General features: G+C 37.5%; 1 protein-coding gene across 1 annotated transcript; it reads right to left on the reverse strand.

The window, feature by feature from the left end:
• Nucleotides 1–20,440: 20,440 nt before the first annotated feature.
• Nucleotides 20,441–20,824, reverse strand: LOC122750165 (histone H2B subacrosomal variant-like). The gene has a single exon (XM_043996838.1). It carries the CDS (start codon nucleotides 20,822–20,824, stop codon nucleotides 20,441–20,443), a length of 384 nt encoding a protein of 127 aa, XP_043852773.1.
• Nucleotides 20,825–21,529: the final 705 nt, after the last annotated feature.

The following is a 21,529-nucleotide window of genomic DNA, read 5'->3' on the forward strand; positions in this document are numbered from 1 at the left end:
CACCTACCTAGCAAAACTGTGTATAATCCTTCAGGGGGAAAATAGGAATTCAATAAAGGACAGGACTTTTAGGCATTCTTGATGAAAAGACCTGAGCTGAATAGAAAATTTGACTTTCAAATACAAGACTCAAGAGAAGCATAAAAATGTAAACAGGAAAAAGAAATCATATGGGGTATTAGGTTAAACTGTTTACATTCTTACATGGGAAGATACTTCTACCTCATAAGAATTTTCTCATTATTAGGGCAGCTGGATGGAGTATATTTAGATAAAGGGCACAGGTATGAGTTGAATATGAGGGGATGATATCTTTAAAAAATAAAATTTAGGGATGATAGAGGAATGCATTGGGAGAAAGGGAAAGGGAGAGGTGGAATGGAGTAAAATATCTTACAAAAGCAGCAAGAAAAAGTTTATACAGTGGAAGGGAAATGGGGGAGGTGCTGGGGAGTGAGAGAACTTTACACTCATCAGAATTGGTTCAAAGAGGGAATAACATACACACTCAATTGTGTCTAGAAATCTTACTTTACCCTGCAGGAAAGTAGGAGGGGAAAAGGATAAGGGATGTGTGTGATAGAAGGGAGGGCAGATTGGGGGAGGGGCAGTCAGAAGCAAAACACTTGAGGAGGGACAGGGTGAAAGGAGGTAGAGAATAAAGTAAATGGTGTGGGGAGAGAATAGGATGGAGGGAAATACAGTTAGCAATAGCAATTGTGAAAAATTTTTGAAGTGAGTTTGTCTGATAAAGGCCCCATTTCTCAAACAAAAGAACTGAGTCAAATTTTTTAAAATAAGAGCCATTCCCCAACTGACAGATGATCAAAGGAAACAGTTTTCAGATGAAATAATCAAAATTATCTATAGCCATATTAAAAAAATGTCGTAAGTCACTATTGATTAGAAAGATGCAAGTCAAAGCAATTATGGGGTACTACCTCATACCTATTGGATTGGATAATAGGACAGCAGAGAAAAATGACCAATGGGGAAAATGAGACATTAATGGATTGTTGGTGGAGCTGTAAACTGATTCAAACATTCTGTAAAGCAATTTGGAACTGTAATGATTGGAATGATGCCACCTGCTGGAGATTTACTATAGGAAAGCTCCACCATGAGGAGAATGCCTCTGAGGGCAAGGCCATGCAGCTTTTCCTTGGCATCAGGAAGTGATGTTTGCTCATGGGTGCTGTCTATCAAGGCTACCAGCCAATCAACTTGAGGAGCCTCCCATTTCTGGGAGGGACACATGAAGTAGGAAGCAGATGCTGGGGGAGGAGTGCTCTCTCTTTTTGGTTCCTGACTTGGTGGTGACAGCAGAGAACTACACAGAGGAATTGAGGAGAGGACTACACAGAAATGTTGAGGAAAGGACTTCACAGGAAAATCGAGGAAAGATAGGATTGCCAGGCTGTAGGAATTCTGTTCTCATTCTTTCTCTTTCTATCTTTCAATAAAACCTTAAAAACCTAAACTCGTTTTATCAGTGATTTTAGTCAGTTTCCCCCAAAACTGAGGGAACAGATTAGAACCCACATTTAGAATTTTAAATTACACAGAACTATGGTCAAAGGGCTAAAACCATGCATAATCTGACCTAGTAATACCACTACTAGTTGGTATCCAAAAAGAGATAAAATCCAAAAAGTGAAAGGACCTATAGGTACAAAAAATATTTATGATAGTTCTTTTCTGGTGCAAAGAATTTGAAATTGAGGGTATGGCCATTAATTGTTGAATGGCTGAAAAAATTGTGGGATGTGATTATGATGGAACACTATTGTGCTATAAGAAATGATGAACAGGATGTTCTAAAAAAAACCTGGAAAGACTTACATAAGCTGATGCAAAGTGAAATGTACTGTGTTCAAAGTAACAGCAGTATGGTAAGATGTTCAGCTGTGAATTACTTGACTATTTTCAGCAACACAATGATCCAAGACAACTCTGAAGGATTTATGATGAAAAATGTGATCTATCTCCAGAGAAGGAACCGATGGTGTCTGAATACAGATTGAAGCGTAATTTTAAAAAGTTTATTTTTCTTGAGTTTTTTTTGTCTGTTTTCTTTCACTACCTGACTAATATGGAAATGTTTTGCATGACTACACATTTATAATATATTGAATTGCTTGCCTTCTTAAAGGAGGGGGAGAGGTAGGAAGGAGGAGAATTTGGAACTCAGAGTTTTTAAAAGGGATGTTAAAAATTGTTTTTACATGTAATTGAGAAAAATAAAATTTTAAATAAATAATAAAAAAGAAATAGAAAAAAGGAAAATTGAAATGCTTGTAGAATGCTTTGGAAATCTTTAGGGGGTAGGGGAAGAGGGAACATAACTACTATATATTTAAAAGTAATAGTAAGTTGCACATAAAAATTTGCAATTTCATGGGAGGTCATCTGTTTTATTATTATCATGGTATGTTATGGAAATGTTTGTTCTGTTTCATAATTTTAAAATTTACAGATAAAAAAAGAAAAAGAAATCTTGAAAGGAGGTCTGCTCATGAATGAATGAATAAGTGTTTATTAAGTGATTACAATGCAAACAATGTACTTTATAAATGCTGGGTAGCCCTTGCTTCTCAAGGAGCTCACATTCTAAATGGGGGAGAAAAAACATAGGGAAGATTTTAGCTGCAAAGTCAGATGGAAAACTCCTGTGGATTTTAGGGGACAGCTGCAAAGAAGATGGTAAAAAACTTGTATTTTCGTGTCATTCCACTGATAAAATTGTATTAGTTTTTAGTTTTCTCATCGTAGCAGCACAAACACATTTATAAGAGATTCTTTCCTTAAACTGATTGTTCCAAGGGGAAAAAAATAGAAACTTTTTCTGTAAGAAAAAGGGGTAAGATTCTGGCTTCGAACACTTGACACTTACTAGCTGTGTGACCCTGGACAAGTCACTTAATCCTCACTGCTCCACCAAAAAAAAAAAAAGAAAGAAAGAAAAAGGGGGTAAGAAACCCCTTTTGGCCTTTTCCTGTTCTTCTACCTGCAGGTCTCCCTTTTCCCTCTCCCTCCCCGGTTTTACTTTCCCCTACACCTTCATTCTCTGGACTTAGATTTTGGCCACTGCTTATGAGGTTCCTGCTTTTCTCCATCTCTTAGTTGTCCTAGTCAGGCTCTTGTCATCTCACCAGTTCCCAACTATCTATTCTTCTCTCTATAACCATGTGAAGGCAGTAAACCACTTTGTAGTTAGAGCAAAAAAGACTAGGTCCTGAAGAAAAGACTCAAGGACACAAAGAGGGTACACCAAGACTGATACATTGGAAGGAGCACTGGATTTTTAATCGGTTGGTTTCAAATCCGAGGACCATTTTGTTTAATTGTGAGTGATTTACCGGCAACGTTGGGAAAATCAGTCAACTTCTTTGAGGCTCAGTTTTTCTCATCTGTAAAATGAGGGAGTTGGAAGATGATTTCTAAGGTCATGATTTTATCAAAATCTACTAGATTCTACTACAGGGTCTGGATCTCATGAACTATTTTGGTCTTGCAGGATTTGCGAGCAGCATTTCTTATGTAATAACCCCCTTTCTAATTTTTGGCAACTTGCAATTAAACCTGGAGGTTGGGACCCAGAGGTAGCTGCTACTTTGGCTTCTCAGGATAATTTTATAAATGGCTACTTGAGTATACAAGCCCCAGTAAGTGTGTTTCCTGATTAATAACAGCTATTAGGGTTGATTAGCTTTTAGCAAAGGTATTTATTAGATGGTATACTAAAAAACCATTCTTGCAAGCTAGGTACTCTCTCCCAAAAGCTTATGTGTATCCTTCACATGAGGCAAAGGTGTTCATAACCCCTAGTGTTCCTTGGGAGTCCTTTTTTCTGTGCAAGCTCCAATTCTCTGTCAGGAAGACTGTTCAAATGGACTCCAAGGGTCTGTTTCGTTCTTGAGTGCATAGTCAACATTCCTCGGTGTCAGAGGAGTCACATTCCTTGAAGCAACTTCTTCTCTTAGGTTGCTTGATTCTGCATTTCTCCTCAGTATGTCCCTCTGCTTGGGTTTGCATGCATTGCCTCATACTGGTCCACTTTTTGGATGACATGGGCAGTGTAAGGGGGAGGAAAGAAGGAAAGAAAAAACTATTTCTCCATAAGATTGATTCCTTCTCAGGAACCTAGTTTTCCCTCTAACACCTAGAATCTGCTACTCCTGAATTTGGAATCCTCTACCACTGGATTGGGTGGTAAACTCTTGAACTGATTTGCTGTTTTTATACATAGGTCAAGGAAGCATGACTGATTCTATTAGCCAATATATTTCTTGTGTGCTTCATTTGCTTTGATTCAATGGTCAAAATCAATCCTTTCAACTAAGTATTGATTCACATGGAACTGTGAGAGAAGCTTCACAGTTAAGGAAAATTCCTTAACACCTACTTTAAATATTTTATGATTACATTTTGGGTTCTGTGTTTACATCATATCAAATGAAGTGGGATGGTGGGTCCCTACTTCCCTCAAAACTGAAAGAAATTTTAGGATAAGAATTCTGGTGGAAGATCAAGGAATGCTGTAGACCAGTGGTGTCACACTCAGTTAGAAATGGGGGCCACTAACCTGTACATAAGGATCCCTACATAAAGGCCACAGTATTGACAGTTTTAAAAATTAATATTATTTATGTTTTATTGTATTTGTATTTATCTTCTTAAATATTTTCCAGTTACATTTTTTTTTTTTTTGCGGGGCAATGGGGGTTAAGTGACTTGCCTAGGGTCACACAGCTAGTAAGTGTCAAGTGTCTGAGGCCGGATTTTAACTCAGGTCCTCCTGAATCCAGGGCCGGTGCTTTTATCCACTGCACCACCTAGCCGCCCCCCCAGTTACATTTTAATCTGATTTAGGGTGTCCTTGGGAATGTTGTGGCTACATATAGCATTTTGTTCAAGTGTTTGACATCTCTGCCATAGGTTATAATCTTGATTTACAATTGGTTAAACGTAAAGCTCAAAGAGTTTTGATTCCCTGGCTCGGTGCCTACCTAGTAGAAGGTTTATGTTGTTTTGGTGACCATGTTTCATCAGTACACTCTGTACTGAGAAGAAGACTGAGGTCCACTGAGTTATTATAGTTACCTGTCTACAAATCATGCAGGTCAGCCCAGGTAGGACTCCAATAGTCTTTTGACTAGATATCCCCGTTCTTTCCACAAATAGCATCACATAGGCATTCTACTTTCCCATTATCCCATCTTTCTTCTATATGGCACCTTTCACCTACCTCTCCCTGTTTTGCACTCTGAGAGTCACCTCCTTAATTCATTCTCTAATTCTCAACTAGACTCATCTACTGTATGATTGTCCTCCATTCTTAATCAGAATACTTGGGGAAAAAAATACATTTCTCTTAACCCTTCTCTCTTTTCCTAGACACTTTTGAGAGAAGCAATAGAAAAGATACTTATCAAATTTTAAAATGTGTTAAAGCAAGGGGAGGTAGCTCAATCTGACAAGCTCAAGACAAACCAATTTTGGCTGGCTCTAGAGTGTTGATATTGATGATCAATGAAATTCAGGTAACCAAAATCTCTGGGAGTCACAGAAGATTGGTTGAAAGAACTGGTATGTTCTTAGATTAACTTTTCCCTCATATAACTCTTTGCTGTTTCTGAAAGCACTTTTTGCATTCTGATGACCCCAGATGATCAATCAATCTAATCAATAAACATTTATGAAGCACCTATTATGGGCCAGGACTATGCTAAGCAGCAGGGATACAAAAAGAGGGAAAAGATAGTTCTTATCCTCAAGGAGCTTACAATCTAAAAGGGGAGAAAACATGCAGACAAAATATATACAAAGCAAGCTATATACAGGATAAATAGGAAACGGTTACCAAAAGACTAGAATTAAGAGGGGTTGGGAAAGTGTATAAAAAATGAAGATTTTAATTTCCTGCTTTTATTCTATTGAAAAACATCTTTTATTGTTGACTTTCAGCAAGGGTAATTAAGGGAAATGTCTTTTTTCCTGAATGTTCTGATAAGGATATAAGATAGTTTAAAAAAAAAAGAAAAGAAAATGTTTTGGGGTCTGCTACATCTACATCTTCTTATTTGGGCAATCTTTCCTTTTTTTTGCAGGGCAATGAGGGTTAAGTTACTTGCCCAGGGTCACACAGCTAGTTAAGTGTCAAGTGTCTGAGGCCGGATTTGAACTCAGGTACTCCTGAATCCAGGGCCGGTGCTTTATCCACTATGTCACCTAGCTGCCCCCTGGACAATCTTTCAATCAATAAAATGCCACCTCCACTATCTACCCCATCCCCCACCCAATTCCCCCATACTTTTCTAGGTCGCCATATTTCAATGTTGATTTGAAAAATTGATTAATTTTGTCTTGAGGCAAACATAATTTTCCTGAGCTTTCCTGAAAATAGGTCCTCAGATCCTCTGGGCTTTAATTATGAAAATACCTACTTGACTTTTTTCCTGCTAGACTATGACTTAATTTTTATCATCAGGCCATTTCTAAAATTCAGGTAATTGTAATTATGGATTTTGGGGGTGGGAGTGCTTCTCTTGAGTCAGGACATTGAATTGAATTGGATTGTAATTCACTGTACTAGTATAATTTACTATCCATGAGTCTATTACAGGAAGAAATTCTTCTCTATTATTTGTAGATCAGTCTAGGACCAGAAAAGATGAAGTGCCCATGTGTGTTAGAAGGTGAAGGGTGTTAGGATTCCTCTTACAAAAACATAAAAAAACCCCTAAACCAAACCAAATTCAAACCCCACAACTCCCTCACTGTCAGCCACAACACTGTTAAAGAGATTTAATCTTCTCTTGAGTCTTGAAGGTTTTTCAGGGTAACACCTACTTATTCTGGAACTTGAGAGGAGATTAGTTTATTACTTTATTGTGATTGCAGTGCTGCCCAATTGATTTGTTTAGCCCCTAGTGATTTCTTTTTCAGGGGGATGTGAGGATGAGGGCTTCTCACTGTAGTAGCTCAATCAGACTTTAGGTGGGCGAGGAACAATAAATTAGGCAGATCTTCCAATGTTAACAAAACTTTGTCAGAACTGCAATAATTTTTTTTTTTTGGAGGGGCAATGAGGGTTTAGTGATTTGCCCAGGGTCACACAGCTAGTAAGCGTTGAATGTCTGAGGCTGGATTTGAACTCAGGTCCTCCTGAATCCAGGGCCGGTGCTCTATCCACTGTACCTAGCTGCCCCCAATAAAAATATTTAAAATATTTTGATGGATCCACATGTGATCTCATAAGTGGGGGTATACCTACTATTCAGTTCACAATTTGTGAGGGGATTTCTAAGATTGCAAGGGTAATCAAAGCCTGCCTTTTAATGAAAACATTAATTTTATTAATTATACCATAGATCTGATTTGGGGGATACTATATATACATCTTACTAGATTTCTTAAAAAATTTTTTTTTATTCTGAACTTAAAACCAAATCAAATAGGCATTTCAATATAACAGAAGAGGTTTGCACATGAAACTGTGGATCTCCTTATGAACGGTTTTTGTTTCAAAGCTATCCTTGTCTGTGACTTTTTTCTGGCCTTCTCTGTTTTCTTCTGTGCGTTTTTTTTTTTTTTAAAAGGTGTTATATTTTACCTAGATAACAACATAAACTTATTTGACAAAATTTCTCCTGCTAGCTTTATGGAGAAAGTGGACTTGATTGATTCAGCTGTTTGAATGACCAAAGATTGTCCATTATGATTTTTCTATTTTGGCTCTAGAATTTGCATCTGAGAGCTCATTATGTTTATCAATGACTTAAATAAAAAGCAGAGATAGCTGCCTGAAACAAGGGAACTGATGGCTCAGCTCCCACTTTTACCTAATGCAAAAAAAACCCAACCCTGAAGTTTGAACTTTACCGGGTAATGATCAAGAAAATCCATTGAGGAGCCATATGCAAGTAAATGACTTTTCCCCAGATAAGAATAGCACTAAAAAGTTGGCCAGAATTCTGCAAATGAATAGGAAAGGGAGCTTGTCCAGCAAAGCAAGCACCAGTGTGACCCAGCAGGCCTGCAAGGTTCTGTGTCCAGTAGGAGTGAGAGAGGAGAAGGTCCTCTTAGGGAGCTCCAGGTGGTCAGAGAGCCCTAGTAGGAGACTTTTTTTCTTTTCAGGGCAATAAGAGTTTAGTGACTTGCCCAGGGTCACATAGCTAGTAAGTGTCAAGTGTCTGAGGCCAGATTTGAACTCAGGTCCTCCTGAATCCAGGGCAGGTGCTTTATTATCCTTTTCACTACCTAGCTGCCCCCCCCCCATGAGACTTTTTAAAAGCCCCAGCCAGGGAGGGGCGACAGGCAAGCTACAGTGGTGCAACCCTGCTTTAGTTTGGTGCCACAGGGTGCTTACACCACAAGGGTTGGACAGCAACCATCCAGGGGCTCTGAGGTTCCTAACACTCTAGCAGCTCAGGACTCCCAGAAATGATAAAATGATTAATAATGATAATAAAAACCCTGGACACCATATTTTCAAGAAACCATAAGTGAAACCTGCCTTGAACTTAGAAGCAGAGGACAAAGTAATGACAGAGTGTATCCTCCACTAATGAACTCACTGGAAAAGTCCCAGGAATGTTATAGCCAAAATATAGAGTTCGCTCTCATGTAAAAGAAAAAAATATTATTAGAATCCAGAAAGAAATTGACTCAAAGAGCAAGGACTTATGTTCAATCACAGAAAACCTGGCAGCTTCCATTAAACTAAAAGGAGAGCTTGGAATATAATATTCTAAAAGGCAAGCAAGATAGTCATACAACCAAGAATAACTTACTCTGCAAAGCTGAGTATAATTCCACAGGGGTAAAAATGGATTTTTAATGGAAAGAGAGGACACATTTCTGATTTGAAAAGACCAGAGTTGAATAAGAACTTTGAAATACAAAGAAACCTGGAAAGCTAAATTTAGACTATTGGAAGCTGTATGATTTTTCATAATTGGGGTGCATACAAAGTATGCACAAGTATGCAAATGTAGAGGAAGGAATGGGGAAGTGGGCATCAATGGCCTTAATTAAATGGACAAAGGAGGGCTGAATGTACCACACAAACAGCAATTTGCTTATAACATCAAACTCAAGGCAAAAAGAGTGAGAATAATACTGGGGAGGGAAGTCACAGCAACAATAAACTTTCCTGATTCCTTTTTTTTTTTTTTTTTAGTGAGGCAATTGGGGTTAAGTGACTTGCCCAGGGTCACACAGCTAGTAAGTATTAAGTGTCTGAGGGTGGATTTGAACTCAGATACTCCTGACTCCACGGCCGGCACTCTATCCACTGCACCACCTAGCTGCCCCCTGATTCCTTTTAGTTGTTGTTTGGTTGTGTCCAACTCTTCTGGACTCTATTTGGGGTTTTCTTGGCAAAGATAATGGAGTATTTTGTCATTTCCTTCTCTACCTTATTTTATTCATGAGGAAAAAGTGAGGCAAAGAGGGGTTAAGTGACTTCCCCAGGGTCATCCAGTTAGTGAGGCCACATTTGTACCTGGGTTCTCCTGAACCCAGGTTCTTCTGACTCCAGGACCCACCCAGCTGCCCTGATTCCTTTTAAAGGAGGAATTAAAAAGACAGGGTTGGGGGTGGGGGAGGGAAGGAGAAGCAAAGTACTAGAAGGTAATCTCATAGCCTGTCCTTTTCGACATGGCTGAACAATTTTTTTCGTTGTTGTTAGTAGTTGTTTATTAACCATAATAGAACATTTGTGTCATGAGAAATGAAGAAAGAAATCTTTAGAGAATCCTGGGTAGCAGTGAAATGACACAGAGAGAAAACCAGAAAACAATTTATACTAAAGACAAACAACAATGTGAGGAAAAAAACAGCTTTGAAAGATTCATCCAATTGATCAAACTTTGAAAGATTGACCTGCCAGCTCTCCAGAGGACCTAGGATGGAGCATATATCAATATACCTCCTAACATGGATTAAGGAAATAGATATTTCCACTGTATAAATGAATTAATTTTGCTTGATTATTGCTTTTTTGTTAACAACGTTCCCCTGGGAAACCCCATTTCTCCTTTTTCTCCTTGTTTTTTTTCCAAGTAATTTTCCCCCACTTTTATTGATGTTTTGATTTTATATTACATTTACAGATTACTCAACTGCTATTTCTTGAGTAACTTAAAGTACTTAATAAGTTTACTTCTTGTAACAAAGTGAAAAAGTTAAGTAAAATTAATAATACTTTGACCTCATCTGAAAGTTCATGCAACATTTCACATTTTTAGCTAGTTAGCCCCTACTTCTCCATTTTTTATATTAACAGAAATATATTTTCTCTTTCTTCCCCACTGGAAAAAAATTCTTGCAACATATATGTATAGTTAACTAAACAGATTCCCCTAGTGAACAGAAAAAATTATATTTACATATATTCACACATATATAAATATACATACACACACACACATATATATATATGTATGCCTCATCCTATACCCTAAATCTATCAATCACCTCTTTATAACGAATAGCATATTTCCTCACCATTACTCAGAATCATCATGAATTAAGTCATTGTAATATAATCATAGCTTACAGCTTTCAAAGGTTTTACTTTGTTGTTACATATGGTTCTCTTGCAGAATTTTGATCATTTCACTTTAAGTTTATAAAAGTCTTGAAAATTATTCAGTAAGTTTGTGATAAGCATATACTTTAACTTCTATTTTATTGCTTGTTTCAATCTTTTAATTCATATCTTTAACACTACCTGAATTTTCCTGACTCCATCATTTAATCTATCCAGAGACTCTTTTTTTTTTTTTTTTTTGCAGGGCAATGGGGGTTAAGTGACTTGCCCAGGGTCACACAGCTAGTTAAGTGTCAAGTGTCTGAGGCCGGATTTGAACTCAGGTACTCCTGAATCCAGGGCCGGTGCTCTATCCACTGCGCCACCTAGCCGCCCGAGACTCATTTCTTATAAAGCAAAAACATTTAAAAACAAAAAAAGAGAAGAGAAAAAAGATTATTAAAACTAATGAACAGAGCTACAAAACTTAATACACAGCTTCAAACCTGTGGAACCTGACCGATGTTCATCTTCATAACTTCCCACCATTCACTGCTTTAAATTTTTTTTGTGGTAGTTATTTTTTCTGTTTACATAGTTGTAGCAGTTATTCCGTATATTGTTAGGATTCCTGGCTCTTTGCTTTTGCTTCAATTTATTTGATCTTGTTTTAGTGTCTCTTGAAATGTTTTAATGTCTTCTTTGAAATTACTTCTGTCTGGACCTTTCTAATTTTCAGTGAATTCAATTCTTGGATAATGTTTACCACCATCTTTTCTAAGCTATTGATTCTCCTTGACATTTTTTTCTCATTATAGTTTACTTCAGTTTTTTCCAGGTATACTTTATAGTCCTTGTGGCTAGAATATTCTTTTTTTGAGTGTATACTTGTACTATCTGTGGGATTAACTGTATTCTTCTAAGGTTTTAGCTCCTGGGCTTCTCCTATTTCTTAGTATTTCCTCATTGTGTTTGGCATTTTGTTATGTTTAGAATTTTTTTCCCATTGTCTTTGGATTACTTGCATCTTCCAACTTACCCTAGGGTTATATGTGCTCAAAGCTTTCATGAAATTCTGGCAGGTGTTATGGTGAAGTCCTGGAGTGAATGGAAGAGCTCAAGCTATTTCTCTTTGTTGTTTTTAAAACAGTTGTTTCTTCTGGCATTTTTAGAGTTGTGTTTTGTTTAGAGGAGGGTGTGTGTGTGTGTGTGTGTGTGTAGTCTGCTCTAAGAACATGATAAGCTACCATTTTCAGAACCACAATCAATATGATTTTTAACTTCAACTATGTGAGAGTCATCATGGAGAGAAATATCAAAGGAATTCATACCAAGGCTCACTTTCTAAAAGGTGATCTTGTTGACATTTTTTTGGGGGAAATTAGTATGTATTTTTATGAATTGAATTTTCCAACTGCTCAGTTACCAGAAATATGACCAATACACCCTAGATAAAAGGGGAACAGATCCACGTGTCTATTATTTTGTGGATGACCTCTACAAAATAGGCAGTCAATTTATTTGATCCAAGCGCACTCAGAAGTTAGCAGGGGAGTTAGATTGATCGTTGCTTCCATGTATCTCCCAAAGATATGTGAACTATCTATTTCCCTGGATACAAACCTATTGGAAATCTCACTAGTCTGACAGATAGTCTAATCATCAGGTGTGGCTTGTACTATATTAATCTTGTTATCCAATGTAATATATATGATAAGTTTATTCTCTCAATGCTATCAGGCTTTCCAAGCTAAGATGTTGGCTTAATTGTGTATTAGCTTCCAACCTTGCTCACACGTTTCCATCTCTCAAGGATGTAAGCTTATAACCTTCCTTATTCTTCAAAACTCAATTTAATTTGCCATGAAGCTTTCAGCTTTCCCTCAATCCTTGCAGCTGGAAGTAGACACTTGATACACATTCATTGAATGAAGGAACATTGAAGATTTAAATGACATCAGTGTCTAACAGAGAAGGGGGGGGGGCACTAATATGAACATAATCCCCAGCACGCTGCATATTGACAGCTAAAATAAAATACAATGCTATGTATGTTTTATTATATTTTAAAAATTAATTTTCTTAAAATTTATTTCCCAATTATATTTAATTCTGACTTGGTCACCACTGCTAGGCTGTGTGTTTGATACCTCTGATTTAAGTGACACACCTTGATCATTACATTTTAAAATTTTGTCTCCTTTTTAGAAACATGTTGACTTGGGAGATGTATATCAGAGATTTTTGAAGATTTACAAGTCAACTTAAACTATACAAAATCAACAATAAGTCATTAATTACTGATGCAATTGTAATTCAGACTTCAAAAGTTCAAACTGCATAAATGGAAAATGGGATCTGGAAGCCAAAATGTCCAAAGTGAGAGTATTTTTTTTATTACCTGAAGCAAATTTTCCTCATCCTGAGATTCTTTTTTTTTTTAAATCGTAAAAGTACTTTATTATTTCCCAGTTATATGTAGAGATAGTTTTCAACATTTTTTATAAGATTTCTAGTTTCAAATTTTTTTCCTTCCCTCCCCCCTTTCCCAAGGTAGCAAGCAATCTGATATAGGTTATATATGTACAATCACTTTAAACATTTTTCTGTATTAATCATGTTGTGAAAGAAGAATCAGAAAAAAAGGGAAAAAAGAAAAAAACCCACAAAAGTATAAACAGTATGGTTCAATCTGCATCCAGATTCCACAATTCTTTTTTCTGGATTTGGAGAGTATTTTCCATCATGAGTCCTCTGGAATTATCTTGGATCATTGTATTGCTGAAAAGAGCCAAGTCCATCACAGTTGATCGTCACCCAATGTTATTGATGCTGTCTATAATGTTCTCTTGGTTCTGCTCATTTGACTCAGCATCAATTCATGTAAGTCTTTCCAGGTTTTTCTGAAATCCATCTGCTTATTGTTTCTTACAGCACAATAATATTCCATTACATCCATATAACAGAACTTGCTCAGCCATTCCCCAAATTGATGGGCATCCCCCTCAATTTCCAATTCTTACTTATAAAGTCCACCTCTTCTCAGTGTGGATTGTTAAGTTTTTGGAAAACTCCTTGGAAAGTTTTCCACAAATCTGTAGTTTCTAAACACTTGAAATAGAATCAGTCAACAAGACTGTATTAAGTGCTTGCACACATAACCAGGGGCATTGTGAACATCCTATTTGTTAGGAATCCTTTTCTCTCCCAGAGTTCTCATGATGTTCTCTCAAGTGTGGTTTCTTTTCTGGGCTTGATCAGTTACCCTTGTTTAGTCCTGAAGCTTCCTATTTCAGTGGCTAGTTTGTTCTTTGTGTGTCACAACACCCCACAAACCCACACACCCTGCCCAGGACACAGAGCAGTTGCCATCAGCCAGTGCTTCCCTAGTCTATGGTAGCTAGTGGGGCTTTTCTCATTCACTGCCTAGTGGATCTCTCAAATTCAAGCAATTGTCTGAAGGGTGGGGGTGGACAAGAGACTCCCTGACTTTCTCCTTCTCTTAATAGTATAGTTTCCTTTGCAGGACCCCTTGGCTAAAGATATCTAACCATAACTTTATTCTTTTTTTTTTTCCAATGGGGAAGATTAAAAGTTTTTTTTTTTTTTAAATCAGGCTGTTGGGGCAGCTAGATGGTGCAGTGGATAGAGCATTGGACCTGGAGTCAGGAGTACCTGAGTTCAAATCCGGCCTCAGACACTTAACACTTACTAGCTGTGTGACCCTGGGCAAGTCACTTAACCCCTATTGCCTCACTAAAAAAACCCCAAAAACCCAAAAAAAAAATCAGGCTGTTGTAACATTTTTCTAAATGCACAGAAGAAAACAGAAGGAAGCAAACAAGACAGTTTTCATTTTTCTTTTTTCTTTTTGGTGAAGCCAATTGGGGTTAAGTGACTTGCCCAGGGTCACACAGCTAGTAAGTGTCAAGAATATAAGGTCAGATCTGAACTCAGGTCCCCCTGAATCCAGGCCCAGTAATCTATCCACTGTGCCACCCTGGGCAAGTCACTTAACCCCAATTGCCTCACCAAAAAAAAAAAAAAAGACTTCTTCAAATCTGGCCTCAGAAACTTACTAGTTAGGAGCATCTGAGCAAGTCACTTAACCTCGTTTGCCTCAATTTCCTCAACTGTAAAATGGAAATAATAGCAAGGATTCAAATGAGAGAATATTTTTCAAAAATCATAATAACAGCATAATCCTGGCACATAGTAGGTACTTTATAAATTGCTTATTTCCTGCCTGGCTATGTCCACCTTCCTCAAAGCTTGTGATTAGTGGGTGCTGTAAAAAGATAAAAAAATGAAACTGCCTCGGGGAATCTAGCTTTTGGTGAGCAAAAAATGGTGCTCGGCGATGAGATTTAGCTCTTTAGTTTGCTGTGGGAATGAATGGAAGATATATTACTTAGGCTGGAAAAAGCATAAGGGCCAGATTTTAATTGTGAAGGACTTAAAAGCCAGGTGTGTGTGTTGTGTGTGTGTGTACATGCATGTGTGTGTACGTCTAGAAATGTATATATATGTATATATGTGTGTATATACACACACACACACACACACATATATATATATATATACACACACATACACACTTTTTTTTTCTAGAGGTCACTAGGATATCATTTCATTTCCTAGTGCAGATGTGGGGAGGGATTGGAATGGGGAGATTAGAGACCTGTGAAAATCAGAGGAAAGATAGGGACCTGAATTGCTACTTGTGACGTTGTGTGAATACCAAAAAGCATGACATGTTGATGTATATGTGGGGCATAAAGTTACGTGTTTAGCATACTAAGGCACATACTAGACATTAACAAATGGTTGTTTCCTTCTCCCTATTTGATTAATTTTAAGACAGGGAAGGTTTGTTTTTTAGGCTGATTTATCACTTGTTTATCATATTTTATTGATCAATCTCTTGGCATTTATGTTGTTAAAAAGTTGAGTAGCAGTATTCTGCCAAGGAGCAAGAATTCTTTAAAAAATCTTTAAATCTCCCAGTATCATTAAACAGCCACTGTAAAGATTTATCAAATGCATTTCGGTCCATTTTCTTATTCAATTGCTTTAGCTTATCGTTCTTTTGCATTCAGGATTCAACAGAAATCCAATTAGGTTTGAAATAACTTAATAATGGATTCTTAAAATGACTAAATAGAAAACTCCTTTTCTTTTAATCCTGTCTTACAAACCAAGAGAAGCTTCTCCTCTTTGCGTCTTCCCAAATCTACCTTTTAATTGAAAATTTATTAAGTATAGTCATCCCTGTGAACATGTTTATGTTGTTTTCCTATCTAGTTTAACTTTTTTTTTTCTTTACAATTGATAGGTTTTTAGAAATCTAAGTCCCTCTATCATTTTATAGATGACTTTGTTGTTGAGTAATTTCAGTCATGTCTGACTCCATGATGAAATTTGGGGTTTTCTTGGCAAAAGGTACTAGCGTAGGGGCAGCTAGGTGGCGCAGTGGATAGAGCACCGGCCCTGGCGTCAGGAGTACCTGAGTTCAAATCCGGCCTCAGACACTTAACACTTACTAGCTGTGTGACCCTGGGCAAGTCACTTAATCACAATTGCCTCACAAAAAAAAAAAAAGGTACTAGAGTAGTTTGCCATTTTCTTCTCCCACTCCTTTTACAGGTGAAAAACTGAGACAAATAGGGGGCAGCTAGGTGGCACAATGGATAGAGCATCAACCCTGGATTCAGGAGGACCTGAGTTCAAATGTGGCCTCAGACACTTGACATTTACTAGCTATGTGACCCTGGGCAAATCACTTAACCCTCATTGCCCTGCCCCCTCCTCCCCCTCCCTGCAAAAAATCTACTTCAGAAAAATTGAGACAAATAAGAGTTAAATGATTTGTCCAGAGTCAATCATACTACTAAGTACGTGATGCCTGATTTGAACTCAGGAAGATGAGTCTTCCTGACTATAGGCCTGGCACTCTATCCACTGTGCCATCTAGCTTACTGGACTTGTATTATTCTTTGTCCAGTTGTGTCCAGTTGTTCAATGAACCTACCTATTTGGGGTTTTCTTGGCAAAGATTCAGGGAATAGTTTGCCATTTCCTTTTCTAGCTCATTTTATAGATGAGGATTTGAGGTAAACAGGGTTAAATGACTTGACCAAGGACACAGAAACTTGGTTTTGTTTGTTTGTTTGTTTTTGTTTTTGCGAGGCAATTGGGGTTAAGTGACTTACCCAGGGTCACACAGCTAGTAAGTGTCAAGTGTCTGAGGCCGGATTTGAACTCAGGTCTTCCTGAATCCAGGGCTGGTGCTCTATCCACTGCACCACCTAGCTGCCCCAACACACAAACTTGTAAGTGTCTGAAGCAGGATTTGAACTAATTAACTTGAATCTTCCTGATTCCAAGCCCAGTGCTTTTATAGATGATACAAACTGAGGCACCCAGAGAGGGAATAATGCCTTGTTGAGGATCACTAACAGATCTTGTCAGATTTGAACAAGAACAAGGACCCTATGGTTCTTGACTCCTTTTATCCATATATTTTTCACTGTACCAGGGAAGTAAAAGAGAAAGGATGGGAGGGGTGCGTATAGATGTGGCAAGCCAAGCTTACCTTATGGAATTGAGGAGAAGAATGGGTACTTATCCTATTTTCTTGAGGCTCCCCTTGCAGTCTATTAAACATTCAGAATATAGAGCCTACTGTAAGAGATTAGAATTTTGAACACCCTTCTTGACTCTAAACACATACACACACACACACACACACACACACTCTCTCTCTCTCTCTCTCTCTCACACACACACACCACAAACACAAGATGCTCCTTTGTGATTCTTTCCATGAGATTTTTTTTAGGGCTCAGGCTTGCTCAAATTATAAACAATGCTAAGCATTTTGAAATACAGACTTTGATGGAGAATTTTTCCTTGATGGCTTTTTGGCTTTGCTTGAAAACATCATTTCGGGCGTGGAGATCGGGGAATCTTAGGTTTTCTTCTTGTTCTTTTCCAAAGCAGATACGTGCTTTGGTGATTAGGTTCTTCTTTGAAAATCTGTATTACAACCAGCAGCAAGCGTCCTAACCTGTTGATGGTGTTAAGTCTTTCAGACACTGTACTACTTCTCTCCCACACCTCCTCTTCCCAACCAGTCTGAGATTTTTAATCATATTAAAATTCTCAGTGTATTGGCTTTAGGTGAAAATTGACCTTTCCCACTTGTGCTTTGAATATCAATGCCTGTTTTGCTCAGATTCTTGGTATTGGCATGTCAAACCCAACAACAACCACCACAAAATAATGTGTAAAATGTGTCAATAATAAAGTGGACTTTAAAGTCAAACAAAAGTTTGTGCCATGATGGCTTGCTTATATATACATGCTTTTTTCTGGGTTGCTTGACAATATACAACAATCCCATTGTTCTATACATTATTTATCTATTAGGTATATTATGTGTGTGTGTGTGTGTGTGTGTGTGTGTGTGTATACTATTTTTTTTTTTTGGTGAGGCAATTGGGGTTAAGTGACTTGCCCAGGGTCACACAGCTAGTAAGTGTCAAGTGTCTGGGGCCGAATTTTAACTCAGGTCCTCCTGACTCCAGAGCCGGTGCTCTATCCACTGCGCCACCTAGCTGCCCCCGTGTGTATACACACACACACACACACACACACACACACACACACATATATACAGTTTATATATATATATAAATTATTTTAGGAGTTGTGTGCACACCTCCCAAAATAATTTATTTCTCTATTAGCAAAAGTTTAGTACAATTTAATACATAGACATTTTTAGCACCTGTTGTACTGAATGTCAAATAATCTTTCTATAGGTGCTATGGAACAATTTCTCTAAAAATAGGATTATGTAGCTTTCTTTATTGATCCAGAATCTATAAGCTGTGATTAATGAAATGATAACACCTCTAGTGTAAAAAAGATAGTGAAATAAAGGTTTTGTCTTTATGATGATATATATTAAAAATTAAAAGAGAGGTGGTGGCTAGATAGCACAGTGGATAAAGTACCGGCCCTGGATTCAGGAGTATCTGAGTTCAAATTCGGCCTCGGACACTTGACACTTACTAGCTGTGTGACCCTGGGCAAGTCGCTTAACCCCCATTGCCCCGCAAAAAAAAAAAAAATTAAAAGAGAAACTTTTTCAGCTCAAACTTGTTCCAAAATACATGTATTGGCAAATAATTTTTCTTTAATGTGAAGTAGTTTTCTTCGTGTGTGTGTGTGTTGTTGTTTTGTTTTTTTTTTTAGTGAGGCAATTGGGGTTAAGTGACTTGCCCAGGGTCACACAGCCAGTAAGTGTTAAGTGTCTGAGGTCAGATTTGAACTCAGGTACTCCTGACTCCAGGGCCGGTGCTCTATCCACTGTGCCATCTAGCTGCCTGTGTGTGTGTGTGTGTGTGTGTGTGTGTGTGTGTGTGTGTGTGCGTGTGCTAATGTTAACTTTTGCATAGTATCTACCTGTACTTTGACCATCTGGCAAAATTATATTTCTATAAAAAGGATTAAGGATTACTATGGGGGCAAATGCTATATAGTTAATGCTTTGGAAAAAACCAAGAGAGAAATGGTACCATAAGAAACAAATATACATATTTTCTTTCTTTCTCTTTCTTTCTTTCTTTCTTTTTCAGTGGGGGGAGGTGAAAAGGAGAGAGGAGAAATGCTTTTAGTTAAAAAAATTTTAATTTAAGGGGCAGCTAGGTGGTTCAGTGGATAGAGCACCGGCCCTGGAGCCAGGAGGACCTGAGTTCAAATCCGGCCTCAGACACTTAACACTTACTAGCTGTGTGACCCTGGGCAAGTCACTTAACCCCAATTGCCTCACCATTCATTAACAATGAATAAATGATAATTCAGTTATGTATAGGCACTTCAAGGTTTAAAAATGAATCCATTAGAAAATTACTGTGCATATTATTGATATCCTTCACTCCTGATCATGGATTAATCAACCCCCTTGAAAAATCAATATAGGTACTACTGATGATGGTCTAGTAGTCATGGTGTATTGTTTTTGTTGAATAAATGGTTTTTGAGATATTGAAAGGAAAAATTAAATCCTTAATTACAAAAAGGTTGGGACTATGTCCATAGTATGGTTCATATGTGTGAGTACAGAAAGATAAATGTACAACTACATATGTAATATATTTCTATATGGCCTATATGCAATTATACAACTTATTTATTTCTCTGTGTGTATATATGTGTATATATACACATATAAATATATATCACCTCCCCAAATAATTTATTTCTCAATTAGTATAAAGTTTTGATTTAGTACAATTTAGTACATATAAACATTTTTAGCATCTGTAATTTGAAATGGCAAATAATCTTTCTATAGGTACCATGGCACAATTTCCCTAAAAACAAGATTATATAGCTTCCTTTATTGGTCCAGAAAGTATATGCTGTGGATATTGTAGAATGAAAAATGATACATCTCTCTAGTAAAAAAGATATATTGAAATAAAGATTTTGTCTTCATGATAATGTATATCAAAAAGGTGAATAGTAGCCTCTTCAATTCAAATTCATTTCAAAATACTTGTATTGGCAAATACATTTTCTTTAAGGTGAAGTAGTTTTCTTTTTTTTGGGAGGGGTGTTCATTTTTGTATGGTAACTGTAACTTGGTTTGACCATCTAACAAAATATATTTCTAGAAAAAGGATTAAGATGGGGCAAATAACCTTATTGACATAGTTACATATAGACCATATAGAACTAATATATATATATATATAAACACACACATCAGGTGGCCTGTCACCGAGAATACCAAATATGGAATTTGGAACATTTCAGGGGTTGAAAAGTCTCAGCTCTAAAGAAACACATATAGATAAAAAAAACTTGCCTACTTCACCTGAATTCAGTTTGTCACAGGCTGGCAGAAGATCTGGAGTCATTGTAACTTGTCACAGCCCTTGTACCAAAAGCCACAGCGTGTTTGGCCAGCTCGTTGGGTAGTAGCCTGTAAACTGCCATCTGAATATCCTGGTGGCTAAGGGTTAAGTGTCTTTTGTAACACAGGAGGTTACAGGCCTCTTCTGCGATTCTTTCGAGGATGTTATTGATCAGGCAGTTCAAGACGTCAGCAGTTTTGGATGACAGACCTTTGTTGGGGACTACCTCTTTCAGTACTCTGTGAGTGTAGAGGGCGTAGTTTCTGTTAGCGGAGTTTTTCTGGGATTGTCTCTTCTTTTTGTCTTGGCTCGTGTTAGAAGAACTTTCACTGTCACTTGATCTCGTTGCTTTAGCCATTGTAGATGGATTTCAGGACTGAGCTAATGCCAGAGTCTCATGTCCCTTCCTGGTATCAAAAAGGTTTAAGGGTCTAGAAATGTGGTCTGCTGTATTTATAGGGTTGCCACATGTCAACATACTGTGCCCCTCCCTCTGATTGGAGGCTGCATGCCATGTGTCATAATTACTCTTACTGCATTTCATGTAGAGATTATGATGTCCTTCCCTGGCCAATCAAAAGCTTTCTTAAAAAGACATGGTAAATATGGCTCAGGCAGTGTTAATTGACTACAGGACTGGGTCCTGGAATAAGGAGGTGAACACAGGTGTCTATTTTCACACTCCAGATCCTCCATCAGAGTGTGTTCTTGGTCAGGCTTATATTAATTTATTCTTGCTGGGAAATTGGATAAATAAATAGACCTGAACCTGGAAAGGTTTTAGAGACTGTCAAACTTCTCATTTTCCAGATTTCAGGAAACCTTAGAGAGCTTAAATAATTTGCCCTGGATCCCACTTATAGAAGAGGCAAGATTTGAACCCAGGATTTCTGACTCAGAGATAGTGCTCTGTTCAGTCTGCCACAATAGTATACCGTTTTTTCCTGAAAGAGAAGGTGCTGGTAAAGAATTTAAATAATTTGCAATTAATTCAATTAAGCAAACATCTATTATGTGCCTATTTAATAAACAGAGTAGTGAATGTTGGATTTGGAGTCATGAA

The sequence above is a fragment of the Dromiciops gliroides genome, chromosome 1, assembly GCF_019393635.1.
Source record: "Dromiciops gliroides isolate mDroGli1 chromosome 1, mDroGli1.pri, whole genome shotgun sequence".
In the NCBI taxonomy this organism is placed as follows: Eukaryota; Metazoa; Chordata; class Mammalia; order Microbiotheria; family Microbiotheriidae; genus Dromiciops; species Dromiciops gliroides.